Here is a 22647-nt window from a genome sequence, read left to right as displayed (position 1 = left end):
ATTCGTGCATATTAAATTAAGAAACTATTTAGATTTTTGGAACCACCTTTTCCAAGAAGCAACTGCCGGGTCCAAACAATGTAACATTTGATTCTGAATTGTCGTAATATTGTGAATTAAACTGTGCTTTGGTTAACAATTAATTACTTTTTCCATGCAATTTCTACTGTCTGTCAATAGTTTTTTTTTTCTCATTTTGAGAGTTTTTGCCAGTTTTTGCCGAAAATATGGCAGAAAGTGGTTTTTGCCATGCCGGTTTTAACCGATTTCTACCAGTGGTTTTAACCGCCCCGGCAGAAACTTGCCAGCCCTGCATATACTACTTTAGATTAGCTTATTTTTCATTTAATTTCAATAATTAACGTAGGAATTATTTTGGAAACAATGGTAACATTGAACTTACTCGGACTTCGCGGAAAATTGCTTTTAATGTTTGAAATTTCAATCTTTTTGAATCATGTAAATATTAAAATATTTTGCCCAATCGAATGTTATTTTCCCATATTCCAACTTAAATTAGCATGTTTTAGGTTTAATTTAGTAGAAAATAAATAAATTTATTTTATGGGAAGCATGCCAACATTGAACTTGGTTCGTGAAAATTTGCTTCTCTGAGCTTTCAATCGTTTTGCATCTTATAAATATTTTTATATTTATGGCAATTAGAAGTTATTTTGACATGCTACGTCAGATTAACTCGATTAAATTTTTACTTAAATAACTAAAAAATTAATATTTTTTGTGTTGTTTAATTCAAGTTTATTTAGTTTTCCAAACTTAATTTTGATTATCATTAGCTTATTTTCGGTTATTACTGTTTTTTTTTGTGTGGGAGGGGGAGGGGTATTAAATTTAAACAATTGAGCACATAACATTTTAAAGTAGCGTCTGTATATGAAACAAAGTTGAATTATGTAATTATATGAAGTTGAATTTGTACATCATTTCATTGTCATGATGCCTGCTGCTGTTGTTGTCGTGTGCCAAGTAGGCTGGCAATTTGAGGTGCACTGCTTCACTTTTCCAACTGTAGAGTAATTTGGTGTGAAGCCCGACTTCTACAGTACACACATGCCATAAGGACCCGTTTATAGGGGACAAGGACAGGAGAGAGAAAGTACGTCCATGCCCGAGCCGGGATTCGAACCCGGACCTTCCTGTCGCAGTCAGACTTCTCTGACCACTAGACAAGGCAGGCGGCATGATGCCTGCTAAAGGAGGGAATTTGTCCCCCCCCCATAAAAGTTCAAAGCACTCATGGCCCTGCAATCATGGATTATTTTTTTTAATGTAAGCTTTATGATTCTTGAAAATATACTTTGAATCTGAAAATTGCAAAACTATGCCTCATGTGATCTGCTTCTCTTTGTGATTGAGAATTTCAGACATTTTTAGGGAAACTTTCAATACAGTAGATCTGTTTGGTGTGTGATAGATTCATATCGGTGGAGAAGGAATATAATGCTATTAAGAAGCATTACAATACAGAAAAACACAAAAATAATTTTAAACTATAGAAAGATGAAGCACAGCTTCATCTATCCTTCAGTGAGACTACCAGCATCCCTGGTTCAATTCAAAATGTATCATTACGCCCATTTAGTTCTATGGAGGCTGCCTTAAGTGCTGCGCTAAGTGCCTCCCCCCCCCCCTCCATCCAAATGTTTGTGTAAATAATATATTTCAATGGATAAAAAGATCAGTTGTGCAGAAGGTGATAAAGGAATTGCATCATTAAAAATCAGTATTATGGTTAATTAACAAATTATTTTCACGGATTTAGCAGCAGGCAGCTAATTTGCCTTTTGATGCTTCCTTGGATTTAAATGAATGGTCCTCTCAAGATCCTCTTTTTAATCCTAACTGGTCCTCTTTAGTCCTCTTTTTGATTGAAATTGGTCCTCTTTTACCCTTTTCTAAAACTAAAATGTGTTGGGAGCCCTGCATTAGTTTCTAGAAAAGTGAAATTTTATCTGCACAATTGCATTCGATCCTCATTGATTTGGAAGCTTTGGTATGAACTTAAAGAAACAATTTTAATTACTAAAATGCAGTTTCCTAACGACTTCTCATTTATTTATTTTGAAGTAATTTAAAAACCTATTTTAACTTAAATTTTCCAAAATGCATGTTTTTGTAAACAAGTGCAAGGTTCTATTTATTAATTTTTTTTTATGAAAGTAGTAAAAACTAAACCCCCCCTCACTTTTTGTACTTTAAAACTTTGGGACAGTGGTGGCCACCAAGTTTTTTAGGTCTGAATTATTTTGCTTTAATGACCGAATATTTCTAAATCAAACATATATTTTACTGGGTGTCCTTGAAAGTCATGGGAAATCGTGGATTTCAACTATGATCGAATTTGGTACTGAAAAGTCAGGATTTTCAGGGGGGGAAAATGGTCAAAAAGTATCATATCAGAGATTTTTCTGAAAAAAAAAAAAAAAAAAAACCAGACAGTATACATTTAAATTTTTAATTTGCATACATTTAAATTTTTGCCTGAACACTTTTTTCTAAAAAAGAAAAGGAAATTCACAATAATTTCTTTTTCACAAAAATAAAGAAAATTCACAAAAAATATTTTGCTTTTTCGCATAACGGGGACTTAAAAAATGAAACCTGGATTGACCCCTGATATTACTGTGTGACATGCTGACATGTGACTTTGATTTCAGCATAGCACATGTTTCAACAACTTATAAAACTTTAAGTTGGGCTTTTACTGCATTGTCAAGTGATAACATAATTAGAACAGAACTTTTATTCACGAATTTCATTCTAGAGCACAGCTTGCCCATCGCAGTATCGGATCATGCAAAATCTTTCATTAAAAATTAGATTAGTGACACAACTATTTTAAGAAATATTTGTGTTCATCTACAAAAAGTTTCGTCTATTTTTTTTTTATTTTTAAAGAAGTATGCCTTAATATGTTATTTAGTACAAATTACAGTTTTACGCTCTTTTACTGTTTGTAAAATTGATTTTGTGTGTATTTTTAGACTTATTTATGTGTATGTATTGCACTTATGTCAGGTAGTGTAATTACATGTTTTTAATCGAATAGTGGTATTGCATTTTGAAAAAAAAATGTCATACTGGCGAGCTTTGTTATCGAAATTCCTGTATATCCTTTTTTTTTTCAAAATATTCCTATATTATTTCGAAAAATTCCTATATTGTTTGCAGAAAATTCCTATATTATCCATCGAATTCCTATATTTTTTTCAGAAAATTCCTATATTTTCCTATATTTTTGTTGGCAAATGTCACTTCTATCCCTGATCAAGGCATTTGTGAAAGGGCATGGGAAAAGGGGGTTCTCTCCCTAGTTTCGAAATTAAAGCCATAAAAACGAAAATTTAGGCTCTCTTTGTTCTTGTGAACAATGAGTATACTCTGAGAACAGCAGCATTTAGAGATCGTCCAAGTGTCTGTAGTTGGAATCAAGAAATGATGTAAAAGATGGAGAAACATTTTGGAAATGAAAGTTTTGTTTTGAGGATAGGGATATAATTTATCTCCCAATTAAGGCCTATACTTCATTTTCAGTAAAACGCATGTGTTAAATTTTGTTATCTTCTCATAATATTTTTTTCTTTTTTTTTTCTTAAAAAAATTCCTACAATCCGAAGGCTTTGGGAGGGGCCATGGCCCCCCTCTAGATCCGCCCCTGCTTCGAACTGAAGTAACTTCAAAATATTAATCTGTAGGGAAAAAAATGTTTAAATATATCTGTGTGTGTGTGTGCTTGCATCATGTCTTATTTATTACTTCTGGTTTAGGCTCATAATTAGTAACCATTTATTCATAGCATTAAGACTGAGCAACTCTCTAAAAATCTAAAAACCAAGCAGGGCTCTTTTGAATCCTTGCTACGCTGGGGGGGGGGGGGGTACCCATGTTCCAGTCGAATATTTCAGAAATCTAGCGAGCCTATACATTACAAAAGATCATAAAATCTGGATTGGGTTCTTTACGCTTCAAAAACTAGCCTTTGAGGTGGTATATAACTTAACTTGGAGAAAAAACATAAATTATTAACTAACAACAGTTATCATGTACTATGAAAAAATTTCAATTATCAAATGAGTACTGAACAAGATCTTAAAATAATTGAAATTATTTAATAACAGGCTTCAAATACCATTCAAAAGTTTAATTTTTAATGCGTAAAATTCACATGCACAAATATTTTAGCTTAATTTTTTAAAATATCAGGCTAGTCAGAGTCTAGTTTTTGACGTTAATAACATAACTTTGGTTTTGTGTTAATTTATCTTGAGTATTTCTATTTCTTTGGAAACTTCATTTTTAATCGGTACAGATGTGATATCCCCCCCCCCCATTTGGCGACATCCGATTTTTTACACAAAATTGAAATATTTTTCTCTCCAATGAGGCGATAACTTTTTAAGCGTGGTATCCCTAGCTAAACTGACCTGTGTTTAGCAACCCGAAGACAATCTTAAATCTGTACAAACTTGTTTACTTGTTTGCGTCCACGTTGACTAGATCTTTGTTTTTTCATGCAATAAACTTGACCATTAATTAAGAGTAAACCCCAACTTTGGGTGTGTCTCTGTAAGGCGCATTGTTTCATATGTTGTGTTTCAGACTTAGTGTGAGGATTTATAAAACAAAAACGTAAGTTTTTATTTTAGAGTTTAAAAAACAAAAACTCTCACTTCCGAAATTCTTTGTTTTTACAAAATCTTGAGGGTTTCTTGTAGTTTTTAACTTTATATTTACTGCATGTAAATTTATTTTACAAAAAAAGTACAGTTATTTTATTCTAAAAGTTAATTCTTATCGATGCCAAGAACTATTTAAGCATATTCTGTAAACAAGCCTCCTTTAGGTACCAAATTCCTGAAAATAAGTTGAATCTACGATTTTATAAAAATATGAAGGTGTTATTTTATGTAAAATATAGTAGATATTTTTAGTAGGTATTTTGAAAGCATTTTTGGGTAGCAAGTAAACGTATGGTACTTTTGTATTTATGTTTGGGATGTTCTGTTGAGACATTTTTACTTTTCATACATCAAAATTTGAATAAATAAGCGTTTTTTTGGCTGAAATAGTTATATTTTGGGGATGTTTTCTGCTTTAAACATCGCATATTGAATCACTTTGCTCTTTTTTAATAGAGTATGAGAATTGTTTTTGTTCGAGGAAATACATGTTTGAAAATAGCTTTTATTTCTATTGGTACATATTTTTTTGATAAGCTGTGATAATTGTTAATTTAAGCATTTTAAATACCTACTAGTAATTTTTCTTTGTGTACAAAAACTTTCTAATTTCTGGTATTTTTGAAGCAAATGTTCGCGATGTTTTTTGCTGTGTTTTTATGTTTTTATATATATTACAGGGCTCCCAAATGGTCCGCTTTTCCCTCCAAAGTCCGCTTTAGACCGCTTTTTAACATTTTGGTCCGTTTAGTCCGCTTTTATATTGCTTTTACTCAAAAATCAGATTTTAAAAATTTTCATTACATTAAAAGATACTGTGTGCTGACGTTTGTTATGCCCGAATACGCGGCCGCGGCGCCGTTTTTCTATTGAACCTGACTTTCTGGTATTATTTCGCTTCAGATTGACGTCATTACTCCTCCTTCAACCGCTGTAACATGGAAATCTAGCAAATGGTGAGGTTTGGGGGTAGGAGTTTATGACATCAAATCAGAGCATTTTGCTACCGATATTTCTCACCAGTTCGTACGCCCTTGAAAAAATCAAGAATGTTTCATCAGTGCAATTTTCTGAACTTGTGTTCGATATGTTTCAATCTTTTTGCATCTTGTTAATATTTTGATGTTTTTGACAATCAGAAGTTATTTTAACATTTATTACCTTAGATTAGCTTATTTTAAGTTTAATTACAATAGATAATAAACTACTTCTTTTTTCGGAACCATGGTGACATCAAACTTTCTTGGACTTCGCCGAAAATTGCTTGCTGGGTTTTGAGATTTCAATCTCTTTGCATCTTGTAAATATTTTGATATTTTTGGCAATCGGAAGTTATTTTACTATAACACCTCCTTAGATTAGCTTTTTTTTCGGTTAATTTTAATCGACAATTAACTTTTTTATTTTTGGAACCATAGCAACATTGAACTTTCTCGCACTTCGCGGAAAGTGCTTATCGTGTTTGAGATTTCAATCTTTTTGCATCTTGTAAATAATTTGATATTTTTGTCAATCAGAAGTTATTTTGACACACTTCAACATAGATAAGCTTATTTTTTGTTTAATTTTAATAGATAATAAACTACTTTTTTTCGAAGCCACGGCAACATTGAACTTACTCGCACTTCGCGGAAAATTGCTTGTCGTGTTTGAGATTTCAATCTTTTTGCATCTTGTTAATATTTTGATATTTTTGACAATCGGAAGTTATTTTGACCTACGCCATCATAAATAAGCTTATCTTTAGTTTAATTTTAATAGATAAGCTTTCTTATTTTTCGAGCCATAGCAGCATTGCACGAACTTGAACTTCGCGAAGAATTGCTTCTTGTGTTGCAGATTTCAATCTTTTTGCATCTTGTTCATATTTAATATTTTTGGCAATCGGAAGTTATTTTGGCATACTCCACCATAAATTAGCTTATTTTTTGTTTAATTTTAATAGATAATAAACTACTTTTTTTTTCGAAACCATGCCACCATTGAACTTACTCGCACTTCGCGGAAAATTACTTGTGTTTGAGATTTCAATCTTTTTGCATCTTGTTTATGTTTTGATATTTTTTGCAATCGGAAGTTATTTTGACCTACGCCATCATAAATAAGCTTATCTTTAGTTTAATTTTAATAGATAAGCTTTCTTATTTTTGGAGCCATAGCAGCATTGCACGAACTTGAACTTCGCGAAGAATTGCTTCTTGTGTTGCAGACTAATCTACGAATCTAAGAAAGTTCTTCTGCCTTTATATAGGAGTTTAGTAAGACCTCATTTGGAGTATGCTGTTCAGTTTTGGTCGCCTTATCTGAAGAAAGATATTTTTGTATTGGAAAGGGTTCAAAGAAGGGTAACTAAATTAGTAAGGGGACTCTCAGATTTAGATTATGATACCAGACTGAATAGGCTTAACATGTACAGCCTGGAGCAAAGGAGAGTCAGAGGGGACATGATTCAGTTATTTAAATTTATCAAAATGAAAGATGTAAATGGATTAAATTTTTGTGGGGAAAGCAGGACAAGGGGTCATTGTTTTAAGCTATTTAAATCTCAGGCTAACTTGGAAATCAGGAAAAACTACTACTTTAGCAGGGTCGTGGGCACTTGGAATAGCTTACCGGAAGAGGCGGTAATGAGCAAGGGAGTGGATAGCTTTAAGAGGGCCATTGATCTTCATTGGGGACTAATTAATTGACTAGGACCAGCCTAGCTGGGCCCAGAGCCTGTTGCTGGTCGTCACATTTGTATTTGTATTTGTATAGATTTCAATCTTTTTGCATCTTGTTCATATTTAATATTTTTGGCAATCGGAAGTTATTTTGACATACGCCACCATAGATTAGCTTATTTTTTGTTTAATTTTAATAGATAATAAACTTTCTTATTTTTGGAACCATAGCAGCATTTCACATTATTTTAACATTTTTGAAAATTGGAAATTGTTTTGACATGTGCTACCTCAAATTATATTATTTAATTTTATATTTAAAAACTAAAACTTTGTATCTTTATTTTTTTTTTTTTAAATACTCATAAAGAGTATTTTTAATTTGAAAATATAGCTCTATGAATCTGAACTTACACATTTATTTATTACATTAAGTTATCCAGTAAAAGCAGGCTCAAATTTACACTCAGTGTATTTATCGCTTAAGCAGTGTTTATATTTTTGGGTGTGGTGACTTTAATAAAAAATTTTCTTTCTCACTAATTTTTATATATACTTGAAGACAGTTACAATATTTTTTGGTGTCCGAACAACTAATACACACATATGAAGAAATGATTTGGATACTTAGCATACTAATAAATGATTTGGCAAATCTCTAGTATTTTTGAACTTAGTCAGTAGCGTAGCCAGAAATTACCTCCTGCTTCGGTGTTTGGTCATGAACTCTCTCATATATATATATATAAACTTACCATATTTAGGTTGGAAATATGTGTAAAAAACCAAGGGCTGTGGAGGGGGAGGGGGACCTTCTGGCCTCTAAACTATATCTTCTTGTCTTGCGGTACCTTATATCAAAATGAAATATCTTTAAACTGGTTATGTGAAAATTTTTGTAAACTACTATGTGCCAAGGTGTTTACTGTAATAATTGTATCTAAAAGGTCTTTATTAAGTATGCACTGATTATCAGTCACTTAGGTGAGTATTTTTAATTAGCCAGTTTTTACTTGTTAATTAGTAGAACATTTATTTTACAATTAAAGGTACTCTGTAAGATGGTCAGTTACATGCTTGCTTGTGACCCCCCCCCCCCAAATGTTTGTGTAAATAATATAATTCAATGGATAAAAAGTTCAGTTGTACAGAAGGTGATAAGGATTTATCATTAAAAATCATTATTATTATTAATAAACGAATTATCTTCACATATTTAGTGCCAGGCAGCTAATTTGCCTTTTGGTGCTTCCCTAGGATTAACTATGAATGGTCCTCCCAAGGTCCTCTTTTTAATCCTAACTGGTCCTCTTTGGTCCCCTTTTTGATTCAAACTGGTCCTCTTTTACCCTTTTATATGGCTAAAATGTTTGGGAGCCCTGATATTATCTTCTGAAGTGCTTTGATCATGTTTTTTATCTGAATTTTGTACACGTTGAACATTAAATAAATAACAATAGAAATTTGTTTAGTTTCGATGGTAACAAACACATTCTGCTCAAAAACCACCAAGCAAACCTCCATTGGCGACGACAGAGTGTATACAGAGTAAAAGGTTACCAGCGGGGAATCCTCGTTTGACATTATGTAGTTAATCATCAGCTGGATCAGCTTAGGCGACTTTATTACCTTGGCTGGCATTTTTTTCTTTTTTGGCTTTTATTATTTCAGAATATTTTGTTTTCTCTTGTTTTGGAAACATAATTTAACCATCTCCAAATGGAAATACAAAGTTCGTATAACATTAGAAAAAAATAATTCATTATTAAAACTGATGTCACTTTTTACATTTGTATTATTTTTAATTTAAGTAATTGTTTTAATTCTCGAATTTTTTAGAGTTAAAAAAAAAACCGTCTGTAGTTTATTTGTGTACAAATATCAGTTGGTAATTTGAATTCTATCTTGAGATTTGAGAGATAGTCTTTTAAATTAACAACTATGTTGTTTTAAAAAAGTGCATTGAACAATTTAATTAAGTTTTTTTTAAAATTTAATTTGTGTTGTATTCATATGCTTTTTGAATTTATTTTTGATTTTTAATACCTAATTGCAGAAGGATTTATTGCAAAGTTTATTGCTCACACAAGATTATGCCTCCTAGAAGTAAAACAAAAAGTGAAGTTCAGCTAGAAGCACATTCTAAGCCTGAAAAATATCTCCAGAAAACTAAAGTTAATAATCCAGATAAATACAAAGTTCATTTAATAAAAGAAGCTGCAGGAAATGAAAAAGCAGGAGACAAATTATCTGAAGAAAAGAAAACCATTCAAAAAGAACAAGCCCATCTTCGTATGCAGAAGTTGAGGGAAAAAAGAAAAGCTGGGAAGCAAACAAAGCCTCCTAGAAGTAAAACAAAAAGTGAAGTCCAACTAGAAGCACATTCTAAGTTTGGAAAATATCTGCAGAAAATGAAAGTTAATAATCCAGAGAAATACAAAGTTTATTTAAGAAAAGAAGCTGCAAGAAATAAAAAAGCAAGAGACAACTTATCTGAAGAAAAGAAAGCCATTCGAAAAGAACAAGCCCGTCTTCGTATGCAGAAGTTGCGTGAAAAAAGAAAAGCTGGGAAGCAAACAAAACCTCCTAGAAGTAATACAAAAAGTGAAGTTCAGCTAGAAGCACATTCTAAGTCTGGAAAATATCTCCAGAAAATGAAAGTTAATAATCCAGAGAAATACAAAGTAGGTGAAGTTAAGCTAGAAGCACATTCTAAGTTTGGAAAATATCTGCAGAAAATGAAAGTTAATAATCCAGAGAAATACAAAGTTTATTTAAGAAAAGAAGCTGCAAGAAATAAAAAAGCAAGAGACAACTTATCTGAAGAAAAGAAAGCCATTCGAAAAGAACAAGCCCGTCTTCGTATGCAAAAGTTGCGTGAAAAAAGAAAAGCTGGGAAGCAAACAAAGCCTCCTAGAAGTAATACAAAAAGTGAAGTTCAGCTAGATGCACATTCTAAGTCTGGAAAATATCTACAGAAAATGAAAATTAATAATCCAGAGAAATACAAAGTAGGTGAAGTTAAGCTAGAAGCACATTCTAAGTTTGGAAAATATCTGCAGACAATGAAAGTTAATAATCCTGAGAAATACAAAATAGGTGAAGTTAAGCTAGAAGCACATTCTAAGTTTGGAAAATATCTGCAGACAATGAAAGTTAATAATCCAGAGAAATACAAAGTTTATTTAAGAAAAGAAGCTGCAAGAAATAAAAAAGCAAGAGACAACTTATCTGAAGAAAAGAAAGCCATTCAAAAAGAACAAGCTCGTCTTCGTATGCAGAAGTGGCGTAAAAAAAGAAAAGCTAAGAAGCAAACTGCAATACACACAACCTTTCAGAAAAAAATTAAAGATATGTCTCCAGAAGAACGAAAAGAATATGATCGTATAAGGAAAGCAGAATCCAGGGCTAAAATGAGCCTCCAAAAGAAAAGAAGGGTTCGTGAAAGGGCTGAGGGGAGCACAATTAAAACAGAAGTACCTACTATAGAAATACAGCTTGAAAGTTTTAAAACAGAAGTGGACGATTCTACAGCTTGAAAGTTTTAAAACAAAGAAACGGCTTCAAAATTCCAAAGCAGAAGTGCATTCATGCGTCAGTACTGTTCCTTCTTGCTCACCAATATCTGCGTCAGTTCGCGCCAGAACAGCAAAGATACGTCAACGCCTGCCCAAATCTCCTACTAAATAGGGTAATGGAACGAGCAAATGACATACTTCAGTCAGCAGAAGACTTAGTCCAGATTTGCCAGGAAAAGCCAACATCGATGCAGAAAGGGGGGAAAAAAACTGAGTGGGCAGTAATTTTAGTGCAGAAAGCCGAAATTGATCACACTCAACAAGTGACCAGGCAATCAGCTAAGACTGTCACAGGCACTCAAAAAATTCATGCACTTAGAGCAACTAATAACATTGGACTTGTGAAAATAAGACCCATGTCACGTTTCTATATGCACTGCAAAAATCGACAGCCATGTGTCAAAAGAGAAGCCGATGATCAAAAGAATGTTTGTGTAATAAATTCTGCTCCAGATACTGGGTCAATTATTAAGTCTCCACAATTAAATGAAGGATATGAAATTGGTGACTGCTGTTTTGTCATATATGACGAAAATTTATGGTCAAGAGTTATTGAGAAAATCACTACCATTAATAATGTTAAGATGTATTCCTTAAATTTCTTAACTCCTCAAGGTGTTATTAATTGTTTTGGTTTCGATACCCAGAGAAGACAGATGTTGCAGAACTGCAGTACGGAGATATACTTCTGGGAAATCAACGTCTTCACCTCATCCTATTACTACAAAAGGAGATTTTTTTTTTTTTTTGATAAAGAAATTATAACTCACTGCATCCAAAAAATGGTTTAGCTTAAATAACTAACAAAAAAAAAAAAAAAATTAGGATTGCCACTGGCGACTAAAAAGGCAACTTTTTTTAATGTAGGCGACAATAACAACTTTTTTTGATTAAAAACGTCCTGAAAGCAACTGTTTTTCAAAAATTGGCGACTTTTTACAATTTTATGTGACTTTCTTCATGTTTTGTCATATTTATTGCGAAAAAAAAAAGCGATGGGTATGATGTGCTCAACACATGCGTCGGGAAAAATGCTTCCTCTGTTTTATATTTCAATCCTTTTGCATCTTGTCAACGTTTTAATGTTTTTGACAATTGGAAATTATTTTAGCATACGCTATCTTTTATAAACTTATTTTATGTTTTTTTTTGATAGATAATAAATAAATAAATCTTTGGAAGCATGCCAACATTTAACTTATACGTCACAGATTATTTTTCCCGCGTTTGAGATTTCAATTCTTTTGCATCTTCTAAATATTTTTTATATTTTTGTCAATCAGACGTAAGTTTGACTGTATGATACCTTAGATTAACTTATTTTGGTTTTATTTTAATAACTAACAAATTTTATAGAATTTCTATGAGGAATGGATGCTTCTTTGGTTTAAAAAGCCAGTTAAAATCTTAACCCATCACCATTAAAACAAAAGTAAAACAATACAAATCCCTTATTAGACCAATCATTTTATATGGTAGTGAGACATGGGCAATTAAAACAGAAGAAAATTGATTGCTCATTTTTAGTCTCAAATGTCGGAGCGGATGCTAAATAAAAACTAATTATAGGACACTCTTAGGCAAAATACCAATTTGTAAAAATAACAAAGAAACTATAAAAAAATGGCATCACCATGGTTATGGGCACACAAATCATATAAAAATTATCTGGAGGAACTAAGAAAGTTAATAGACTTTGAAGGAAAACAAAAAATTGAAAAGAGGATTTAAAAAATTGCAGAGAGAGGAATAAATCAAATGTAAAACAATATCAACTAAACAACTCAAAAGACAAGGCAGAGGTGATTGCACGAAACCCAATCAAGAGTGTCCACATTCTCTATTAGAATTAGCAAACCAATGACTGAAATCAGCTATTGAGAAAAGCGATTTGTCCGAAATTAGTATAGCAAAAGGAATAGAAGGTGCAGAAAAGGTACAAGAAGGAGGAAGAACAAAAAGAAACAAAAGTTAAAACTTATTGTTATCAAAAGAAAAACCAAGTTTTATTGATTGTGTAACTAAAACCCTAAGAAATGTCTTAAGTTTTCCATTTTGCGATCAAAGTTTAAATGCTCAATATTTTTAACTATGCAGTAGTTATACGTTTGTTTCAATCACACACAAAACTCGATTTATAACTTCTTTATGTTTTTAAAACCAGAGTAAATGTACATAAAAAGTAGTCGAAAACTTTGTACTGCATAGTGAATAAAATATGACATCGTATATAAAGTACAAATTCAGAATGAAAAAAGGTTAAAAAACCAGCAAACAGCTGTTTCGGCACTCTAAAATACAAGTCCATCATCAGTGCAATTAAAAACGAAGACAGGTTCAACCCGACTAAAACACAGTCGAGGCCAACAATGGAAAGACAACAATTCATTCCATTGTTGGCCTCGACTGTGTTTTAGTCGGGTTGAACCTGTCTTCGTTTTTAATTGCACTGATGATGGCACTTGTATTTTAGAGTGCTGAAACAGCTGTTTGCTGGTTTTTTAACCTTTTTTCATTCTGAATTTGTACTTTATATACGTTGTCATATTTTATTCACCTGAGTAAATATGTTTAAATTGCCTTAAAATTAAAAAAATATATCTGAAGTTTTTTTTTACTTTGTGACACTTAAAACGTGACGTTACATGTAACGTCTTCATGACGTTATGTGAAAAGTAACTTGCCTTTTTAAAACAGTAATTCCATCAAAAAATGCTAAAAATAAACTAAGTAAATGTTGAAACAAAAGTTAAATCTGAGAAGTTAAGTTTTGATTTTCTTGTATTTACTAGATGTATATGTTTTAAGATGTTGTATTGTGTGGTTGTGTCATGCAATGTAGTTTTAGAGTTAGCAAATTTAAAAAAAGATTGTTGGTAAAAGCAACTTCACCGATTCAAAATGCAATTTAACTGTTTCTCTGAGGAGACTATTTAGGCGACTTTTCTTTTAATTGCAGGTTACTAAAGTGACTTTTCAAGTAAAATTTTGATTACAACCCTAAAATTTTAACAGCAGCAGCATTAGAAAAGGACAGGATTTGCAAAATTTTCAGCCATGTGTTTCAGTATTGAAGGGAATTGCTTTTTCAATGTAAAAAAATAAAATAAAAATGACAACACCTTTTGTTTGATACCTCTTCATTCGCAAGCTTGTGCCATTGAAAAAGAGGTTCCCTGTAACACAGAAACACATGTCTGCATTCTTTCTTGTTTTGCAAATTTAGTGCTTTTAAAACATTTGTGTTTATATGTTCACTTTTTGTGTAAAAATATTTATTTCTTAAAGCAAATTATGTTTATTTTTCCTTTAAAAATGTATATGCCATATTTATTTGTCTCAATAAATCAAACTGCGAGTTTGTCTAGTTATTTCCATAAAGCTGTTTTTTATCTCTGTCTCTCATCAACTTCTTCAAAATCATTCCAAAATTTTATTATGTAAAGACTAGTATGTACAGCCATTCAAGTACTTCATTAATCCTCTTTATTATTAAGTTGCAAAATTCAAAAAATAATAAATAAAATTTTCATTGGGGGAAAGTTTAAAGTCAGATTTATAATTCTCAAAAATGGTGAAACTTACATTATAATGATGTCCAAAATCTATTACCTACAGACTGATGATTTAATTTGCTAATTAACAATTTTTACAAATACCTGCTGTCTTTTCATGTTGATATACAGTAGAACCTCTCAATAAGGGACACTGAAGGGAACGGAAATTTCGTCCCTTAAATAGAGGTTTAATTCTAATTAAGAGAGGTTTAATTCTAATAGAGGTTATTTAATTCTTCGGAGGTATGAAATGATGCATGCAATATATTAACTCAGTATAATTTTGTACTGTATTAGTATTTAAGATAAAATGCTAAAAATGAATTATACTGAATTAAAATAAAAAGTAATTAAATTTCAAATGTTGTTCTTTTTAACTGACTTCAAAAAGGAGGCGGTTATCAGTTCATACCGTATGTATGTTTTTTTTTTTTTTTGTCCACTCACAACGTCTCACCTAGTGAACCGATTTTGATGATTTTTTTTTAATGGATAGGGGATGGTTCAACTTAGGTCCCATTACTTTGTTTGGCCATATTTGTTCTATAGAAAAAAAGTTCTGGACAAAAAACAGTAAATTTCATGCAATTTCCCTATTAAATGATTAAATATATAACCCATTGTTGTAAAAGTTTGGTGCCATACGACAGTAACATTAATAGTAATTGTAATGATAAGTTTGAATGAAGGCTTCTCCGAAGCAAGCATCAAGTTTCTTCAGTGTCACTGCTTTATAGTGGGGGTAAACCTAATCTGGAAGCGAGATAATGCTGTGATTAAGATCTGCTTTGACCTTCACAATGCTACCAGGTTAAGTTTGCCTCAACTATAGTTTAGTATTTTTATTGTTATCAACTATGCCAAAAACAGATGATCTGGGCTAAGTAAGGAGATACATGGTTGCATTACAAGCAACTTGTATGCTGTGAAATGTAAATTAATTAGGGAAAACATTATATTTAAATGGTTATAATTAAATTAGCATACAAATGAATTCCAGAGAGGAACAAGGGTAAATTTTTAGTGGCAGTCGCCTAAAGTTTAAAGGCATGTTTAATTTTTTTTTTTTAGTATGGAGCATTTTTATGAAAAAAATAAGATCAAGTTTCGAGATGGTAACTCTTACTATATCTGAAATATTTACACTAAAAAGAATGAAATAAAATTTTGAAAAAAAAAAAAAAAAAGAACCGACTTTAAAATTGCTCTAAAAAGTGAAAAATAATTTTATTCTTTAAACACCATCGATAATACTTTTAAATACAATTTGTGAAGTTGGCGCAAAAACAAAAAGTAAAATCCAGTATAACCATGCTTCGTTCATATTTTTTTCAGAAAACATCCAAAGTTAGTTACAAAACATTTATATCGTTACTACGTTACAAAAATATGCTGTCATCAATGCATAATGTATAAGCTAGAGAAGAAACTGGGCCTGTTTAAATTTATAGTTGAGCCAAGTTATGGTTGTAAATGATTTTGTCTATCATTTTTGCGCCAACTTCAAAAATTGTATTTAAAAGTATTATCGATGGTGTTTAAAGAATAAAATTATTCTTCACTTTTTAGAGCAATTTTGAAGTCGGTTCTAATTTTTTTTTTTCAAAATTTTTTAATAAATACAGTTTTATTATATAAAAGCAATAGTAGAGTTTTGTAACATGTATGAATTATTTTGAAGTAATTCTATGATTGAACATGAATGTACATGAACTTGTTCGATTTCATGAAATTTAAAATTTAATATGACATAAATTTCGATCCTTGTTCCCATTTCAAGTTTTTTATGCAAAGCAATTCATGGGCGGTTGATTATCCTTAGGCTGTGAGCCTGCTTGAAAAAAAAAAAAAAAATACTAAGAGGAGAAAACACACATGTAAATTTTAGGAAGAATTTCACAATACATCATATTTGTAATCGTTTGTGTCAAACTTTCATCAGTTGTATTTTAGATTCTAAAATTCCAGTAAATTCAATACTTTGTATGATACATTTATACATTAATTGTTGTTTAGTTTTCTCTGCAACTGTCCCTTAAATAGAGTTCCCCTTATTCAGAGGCAAATACATGGAGGTCCCAATTTAAAGGGACTGGGACCAGAAAAAAAGTTCCTTAAACAGAGGTGTCCCTTATTTGGAGGTGTCTCTACAAGAGGTACTGCTGTATTATGTTCTAGGTATGCATACTATAAAATAAAAACAAAATTGATGTCAAATTTGAAAAAAAATTTAATTGCTCAAAGTTAACTTTTTGTTCCCACCTTTTGAGAACTGCCCTGTAACCAAACACCTCAAGAACATTCAGTTTTCAACTTTTTTGATCACAATTAGGTTCATATTCTAGGGAAATATGTTGTTTACGAGAAAGAAAAATTGTAATGATTATAGGCAAAAATTGGCTTTGGTAATGCATACCAGCAACAAGCTCTGATGATGATGGCCTATGGACAGCAGCTTCCAACTCCACTAATTCTGGCGGAAATGACTTCAAAAAATTACAAGGTGTACTTCAAAAGATGAATAAAATATCCTTCAAGTTAAAAAATTTTTTTGATTATTTCTTTCCTGTTTAAAAAAAAAAAAGTGCGAAAAGTACCGAAATTTCAAGCACCTAAACTGGTTTACCCTCTTAATTGGAAGGAACATTGGTTTTAAGAAAATTTATTGTAAGGATTTTGTATCCCGTAGGATTGGAAGTGGTGTTTCCTGGAGAAGTTGTGGCATAGTTGGTCACTTTCATTCTACTTCTGAAGGAAGGATCACTGCATATAGCTCTCAGTTATATAAGCAGCTTTCAAATGAAGGCCATGATGTGGGTATGTAAAATCCTTATTTTTTCTGGTGAAAATTATGTTCTTATCTTATTGGTAATCACCAAACATATTTTCTTCAAATCAAACAAGAACCAGAATTGTTTTTATCTTTTGAATCAGGGTTCGCTGATATATATCATGATGTATTTCCGATATTTATTTTGATAATACCATAATATTTTCCATATTTATTTTTCAACTGTGGTATTTTCAATACAAAAAATATGTTAATCATTGTACTATTATTTATTTATTATTAAAAATAATCAAAAAGTTATGTGCTAGTATGTTTTTTATGATGTATTTATACATCATTGATGTAATAAAGTAATATAATATTCCTTTTTTATTTTATATTTATAAAATGATTAGTAATGCAACAATTTTAATTCATATTAAAACTGCCTCATTAAATATTAAATGTTGGTCAGAAAAAAAGAAAGGGTTTAATGACTGTGCACCGACTAAAGCATATTTTTTATTTCTGAATCATATGACTGTAAAAGTAACTGACAGAAGAAAAATAAGTACAACAGCTATACTAAATGAAGTTCATTAAAATTGATAAAACATATAAATAAAATATTAGATATAATATCTCCCTATCCTCTCTCAGGAAAGATATTTCTGTGTTGGAAAGGGTTCAAAGAAAGGTTACTGGACTAGTAAGAGGACTTTCAGATTTAGACTATGATAACAGACAATTCTCAATACAGTAAAACCTGTGAAGTTGACCACCTGTCTAAGTTGACCGCTTTTTTCAGTCACGGAATTAGCCCTTATCATATAAATCAACCTCTCTAAGTTGACCACTAAAGTAGTGCACTGCAAGTGATCAACTTACACAGGTTTCACTGTACAGTGAACTACTTTAGTGGTCAACTTAAACAGGTGGTCAACTTACAGTGGTTGATTTATATGATAAGGGCTAATTCCATGCCTGAAAAAAGTGGTCAACTTAGACAGGTGGTCAACTTCACAGGTTTTACTGTATGTATAGCCTGGAGCAAAGGAGAGCCAGAGGGGAGATGATTCAGTTGTTTAAATTTATCAAAATGAAAGATTTTAGTGGGTTAAATTTTCTCACGGAAAGCAAGACAAGGGGATATTGTTTTAAGCTATTCAAAACTCAGGCTAACCTGGAAATTAGGAACAATTACTTCTTTAATAGGGTCGTGGGCACTTGGAACAGCTTACCGGAAGAGATGGTAATGAGCAGGGGGGTGGATAGCTGTAAGAGGACCATTGATCTTCATTGGGGACTTATAAACTTACTAGGACCAGCCTAGCTGAGCCCAGAGCCTGTTTCTGGTCGTCACATTTGTATTTGTAAATAATGAAAATTATTAATTTTAAGCCTACATATTGTAATAACAATGTAAGAAAATAAAGAGTGATTTGAGGATTCATTTACTATTTTGAAGACTGGTTTGTGCTGATTGAAAATATCGGGTAGATATCAAAGTATCCGATATATATCAAAATATCGGATATTTTAGAAAGTATAATATTTTCGAACCCTGGTTTTGAATAGTGTTTGTGTGAAACAATCCTATGTAACTTGGTTACAAAGCATTGTATTTTGCTGTACTAAGAGGTGTTAAAATATACCTCTCTCACTACCTTGATATCTCATAATTATTTATCAGATAGTTCAACGTTATTTTGCATCATAATTCTCTTTAAATTTCCTATTTCTTGTTTGGCAACACTTTTGCTGTCATTTTGTGTTCCTGTTGCATGAAGGTGTAGCAAGATGTATCTAAACCTTTTCTATAACGTATGATCAATTGTAAATATATTAATCCAGGTTCATGAATCTGTTTTATTGTTTACTAGCTGCATTGCCCAGTTTTGCATGATCTACCTTGAAAAGAAAAGTTAAGTCAAGTGACGCATGTTCAACAATCAGGCTTTAATTGGAGAAAAAAAAAATACTGTAAAATTTCATGTCAAAATAATCATTCTTAAAGAAAGAAAACGGCAAATCAAAAGTTCCTGAATAAATTAAACGTGACCTTCCTGATTATCTTCTACTGGAAGCACGCTAATTTAAAATGAGATCGCGTAAACGATAATTTTATGATATGAAACTCTGTTTCATTAGGCTTTAAAATGCTTTTAAATTTTTTCACGGTGATTTTACAGCCTTTTTTTAAAAATTTGATGGAATTAAGTCAATTTCAGGGGTATTTTTCGTGGGCTTTTGAGTGGAACTAAAAATTCGAACTGATTGGATAATTCTGCCGTGTGCAGGTAAACGGCAGTATCTGCAGAAATAAGTTTTCGAGATATTTGAAAAAACGCGTTTTGGATTCAATACAAATAATAGGGGAATGTTGAAATGAGACGTCTTTTTCGCGCTGTTTTTTCAGCGAAAACCAAATAAGCGAGCTTGTACAGTAAAAATAACGTACAATAGATGACAAAAATGCAAAAAAAATGAAAAATTTGCAGTTACTGCCCTTTACCTGCACACGGCAGAATTATTTCGGGTTGGAAGAGCCATTTAATGCCATTTTTCGGCCCTAAAATTAAAATTCAAACAGTTTGGTTCTTTTTTTGGCAACTTGAAAGCCCCTCCACATTCCTTCTCAGGTGCCCAAGTACCTCTGTGCCAAATTTGGTCGAGTTCCGACCTAAACTGAATTTGTATAAAGAACATACATACATATATATTCAGTGATTTATTTATATAGGTACATCTTGTCTTTTAAAATTCAGCAAAAGGTACATCTGCTTATTGAAGTATTTGTTTTGCTTATTACCTATATTACCCAGAATTTCGACTATCAGAATTACCTTTGGTTCCAGTTACTCTGGATAAATGAGGTTGTACTGCATACATTTTTATTACTTCTATAATTAAAAAAAATGAAATGTCTAGTACCTTCCTTTGTCAAAAATTGCTTTCTTAATTGGTAATAAATTCTGTATTCTGAGGACTTTCCCCTTAAGATTTTCCTCTGATGTCAACCTTGCACTTTTAGTGTCGAATAAAATTGGTGAAGTCAGAGAGGTAACTGGTACGGGGGCCTTCTAGGAGGGAATCTAACCCTTTAGGAATCTTATGGCCTGGCTTAGAAGCTAATCAGTTTTATTAATACAGTAAAACCTCGCTATAACGATATTTTGGGGACCAAAGAAATATATTGTTGTAGAGGGATATATTGTTATATCGAGGGCCTATATATTTTGATAATACAATAGGTTCTTTTTAATTAAATGTTATAGTATATGCATTACCTAGGTGTAAATGTTTTTATATATAGTATATTTGTAATACATTTATTGGCAAGGTGTTAATTATGATTAAATATTACTATCAATTGAAATAAATTCCGAGAATAAGCTCGTAAACATATCTCAAATCCGTTTTTATCAAAAAACATCCAATATTTTTGTTTGTTTGGCCGCTTTTTTGACTGTTAAGTCAACCAACAAGGTATACATTGAGTCCAAAGCACGAAAATGATCCTCGTTTGTGGATGGAAGACTTGAAAAAAATGTCCGCAGAGATTCCATTTATTGGGATATTTGTTGCCCTCATCTCTTGAAACCACTTCAGGACGGCAGCATCAGTGTTTTCATTAGTCGCGACTTTTAGTCGTTTTCGCTTGGGATTAACTGAATTTGATCTCACAGCATCTTCAATATGTTTCCTCTTCTTGAGGAACGTTGCAACTGTAGATTGAGATAATCCATATTTCTTAACTGCGTCAACCTGCTTCATTCCTTCATCAATATCGCTGATGACGTTGAGTTTATCTTGAAATGAAATTTGCTTTCTCCCTGCCATCTTAGGGAAAAATACACTAGTGAATAAAATCAAATCTTTCGTTTTCGTCGATCATGTGACAGTGATGACGCAATCAGACGGGAATGTTACACCTTTTTGGATCATCTTCATTTGCCACTCACTCAAAAAAAAAAAAAAAAATTGAACATTTTCTGTTTTTTTACTTGGCAAGCATTTTTAGATGTTTAGTTTCCCTCTTTATGTGCATGTTTTCTTTTCCCAAAAAAGAAAAAAAAAAAAACACTGTGGTTTAAACAAAATAAAAGAAGAATTTCGGGGGGGGGGGGGGACAGTTTCAGCTCTTTACTCCTTTGGTCTAGACGCCTTTTGATACAAGGGCGCCTTTTCTTTTTGTTCATATGTGTTGCAAAAGAAATTTATACGATTGTACTGCTGTTTTATTTATTTTGGAAGGTGCATTTTTGTTTTGACTTGTGAAAATGAACTATCTCCAGCGTGACGCCATTTTGGAAACGCATTGTTTAAAATGTAGCGCGAAACTTGGAGCTAACCATTTTTAAAGAAAAAATAAAGTTTTAAGTTTTTTTTTTTTTTTTGAAAATAGGAGGGGTTACTTTCATGATTTTACTGTACTTGAAAACCAAATTATCGTAATAAAGAGGGGTTGAAAACTTAAAAAAACATCGCTTTACAGAGGTTTATTGCTGTAGAGAATATTGCAATATTGAGAGGAGGATAACATTAATTCCTATGCGAGTTCACCGGGACCACGAAATATTATCGTTGTAGAGGGATTTATCGTTGTATCGGATAGCGTTGTAGCGAGGTTTTACTGTATTGATTCAAAACTATTTCATTATTTACCAAGCACATGCATAGCTCTTGAATAAGTACAATTGGTGTTGTTCCCACTGATTCTGGTACTCCAAAAAAAAGAAAGAAAAATGAGAAGAAGAAAAAGTGGTGCCAAATAGTATTTATTTTTTGCATTTGTATGAATTCTTGCTTCCATCCTGTATGGCTTCTGCCATTGAATAGTCAGCCAGAAATTCAGGACCGCATACAGCCAAGGCAAACCCCTAGTCAGTTTTATCACCAGGCCCAACTTTGCTCCCCCCCCCCCAAATAAAAAGATGAAAGAAAAAAGACGGAAAGAAAGAGAGAGAAAAAAGAAAGAAAGGAAAAAAATCAAAACTGCTTACTAGAAACAATTAACTCTATTTAAGTGCCACAACAGTAAATACCAAAAGATTATATTTTACAAACTATCATAATTTTATTTTAGGAATACTGCACAGAACTTCCAACTTCTAAACCAAATTTTCATACATTGAAACTATGCACATTCACAATATTGAACATATTTCAAAGCAACCTTCCTTACTTTTTCATTTTGCGAAATCATAGGAAGTTCAAGTTTATTGAAAGCTTGTTTTCCAGTGCTAAAACTTCGAGACTAGTTGCCTGTTGCAATACACGACCATTTGTCAATTATTTTTTTATTATTACCAGGTTTTAAACCCATTATTACCTCTTTTAGAAATTATTAGAGGAGGGACAAAAATAGGACAACTA

At 31.9% G+C, this 22647-nt stretch overlaps 1 protein-coding gene across 1 annotated transcript in view; it reads left to right on the top strand.

Moving 5' to 3' along the window:
- LOC129229833 (pyruvate dehydrogenase phosphatase regulatory subunit, mitochondrial-like) overlaps nt 1-22647 on the top strand; it is a gene marked incomplete at its 5' end in the record, with an annotated part of 96666 nt that overhangs the window by 12324 nt on the left and 61695 nt on the right. Inside the window, 1 exon segment of the mRNA XM_054864207.1 lies at nt 17188-17315. Coding sequence (XP_054720182.1) covers nt 17188-17315 — 128 coding nt within the window.

This window comes from Uloborus diversus, chromosome 9 (assembly GCF_026930045.1).
Source record: "Uloborus diversus isolate 005 chromosome 9, Udiv.v.3.1, whole genome shotgun sequence".
Classification (NCBI taxonomy): Eukaryota; Metazoa; Arthropoda; class Arachnida; order Araneae; family Uloboridae; genus Uloborus; species Uloborus diversus.
This window is presented reverse-complemented; position numbering and strand designations above follow the sequence as displayed.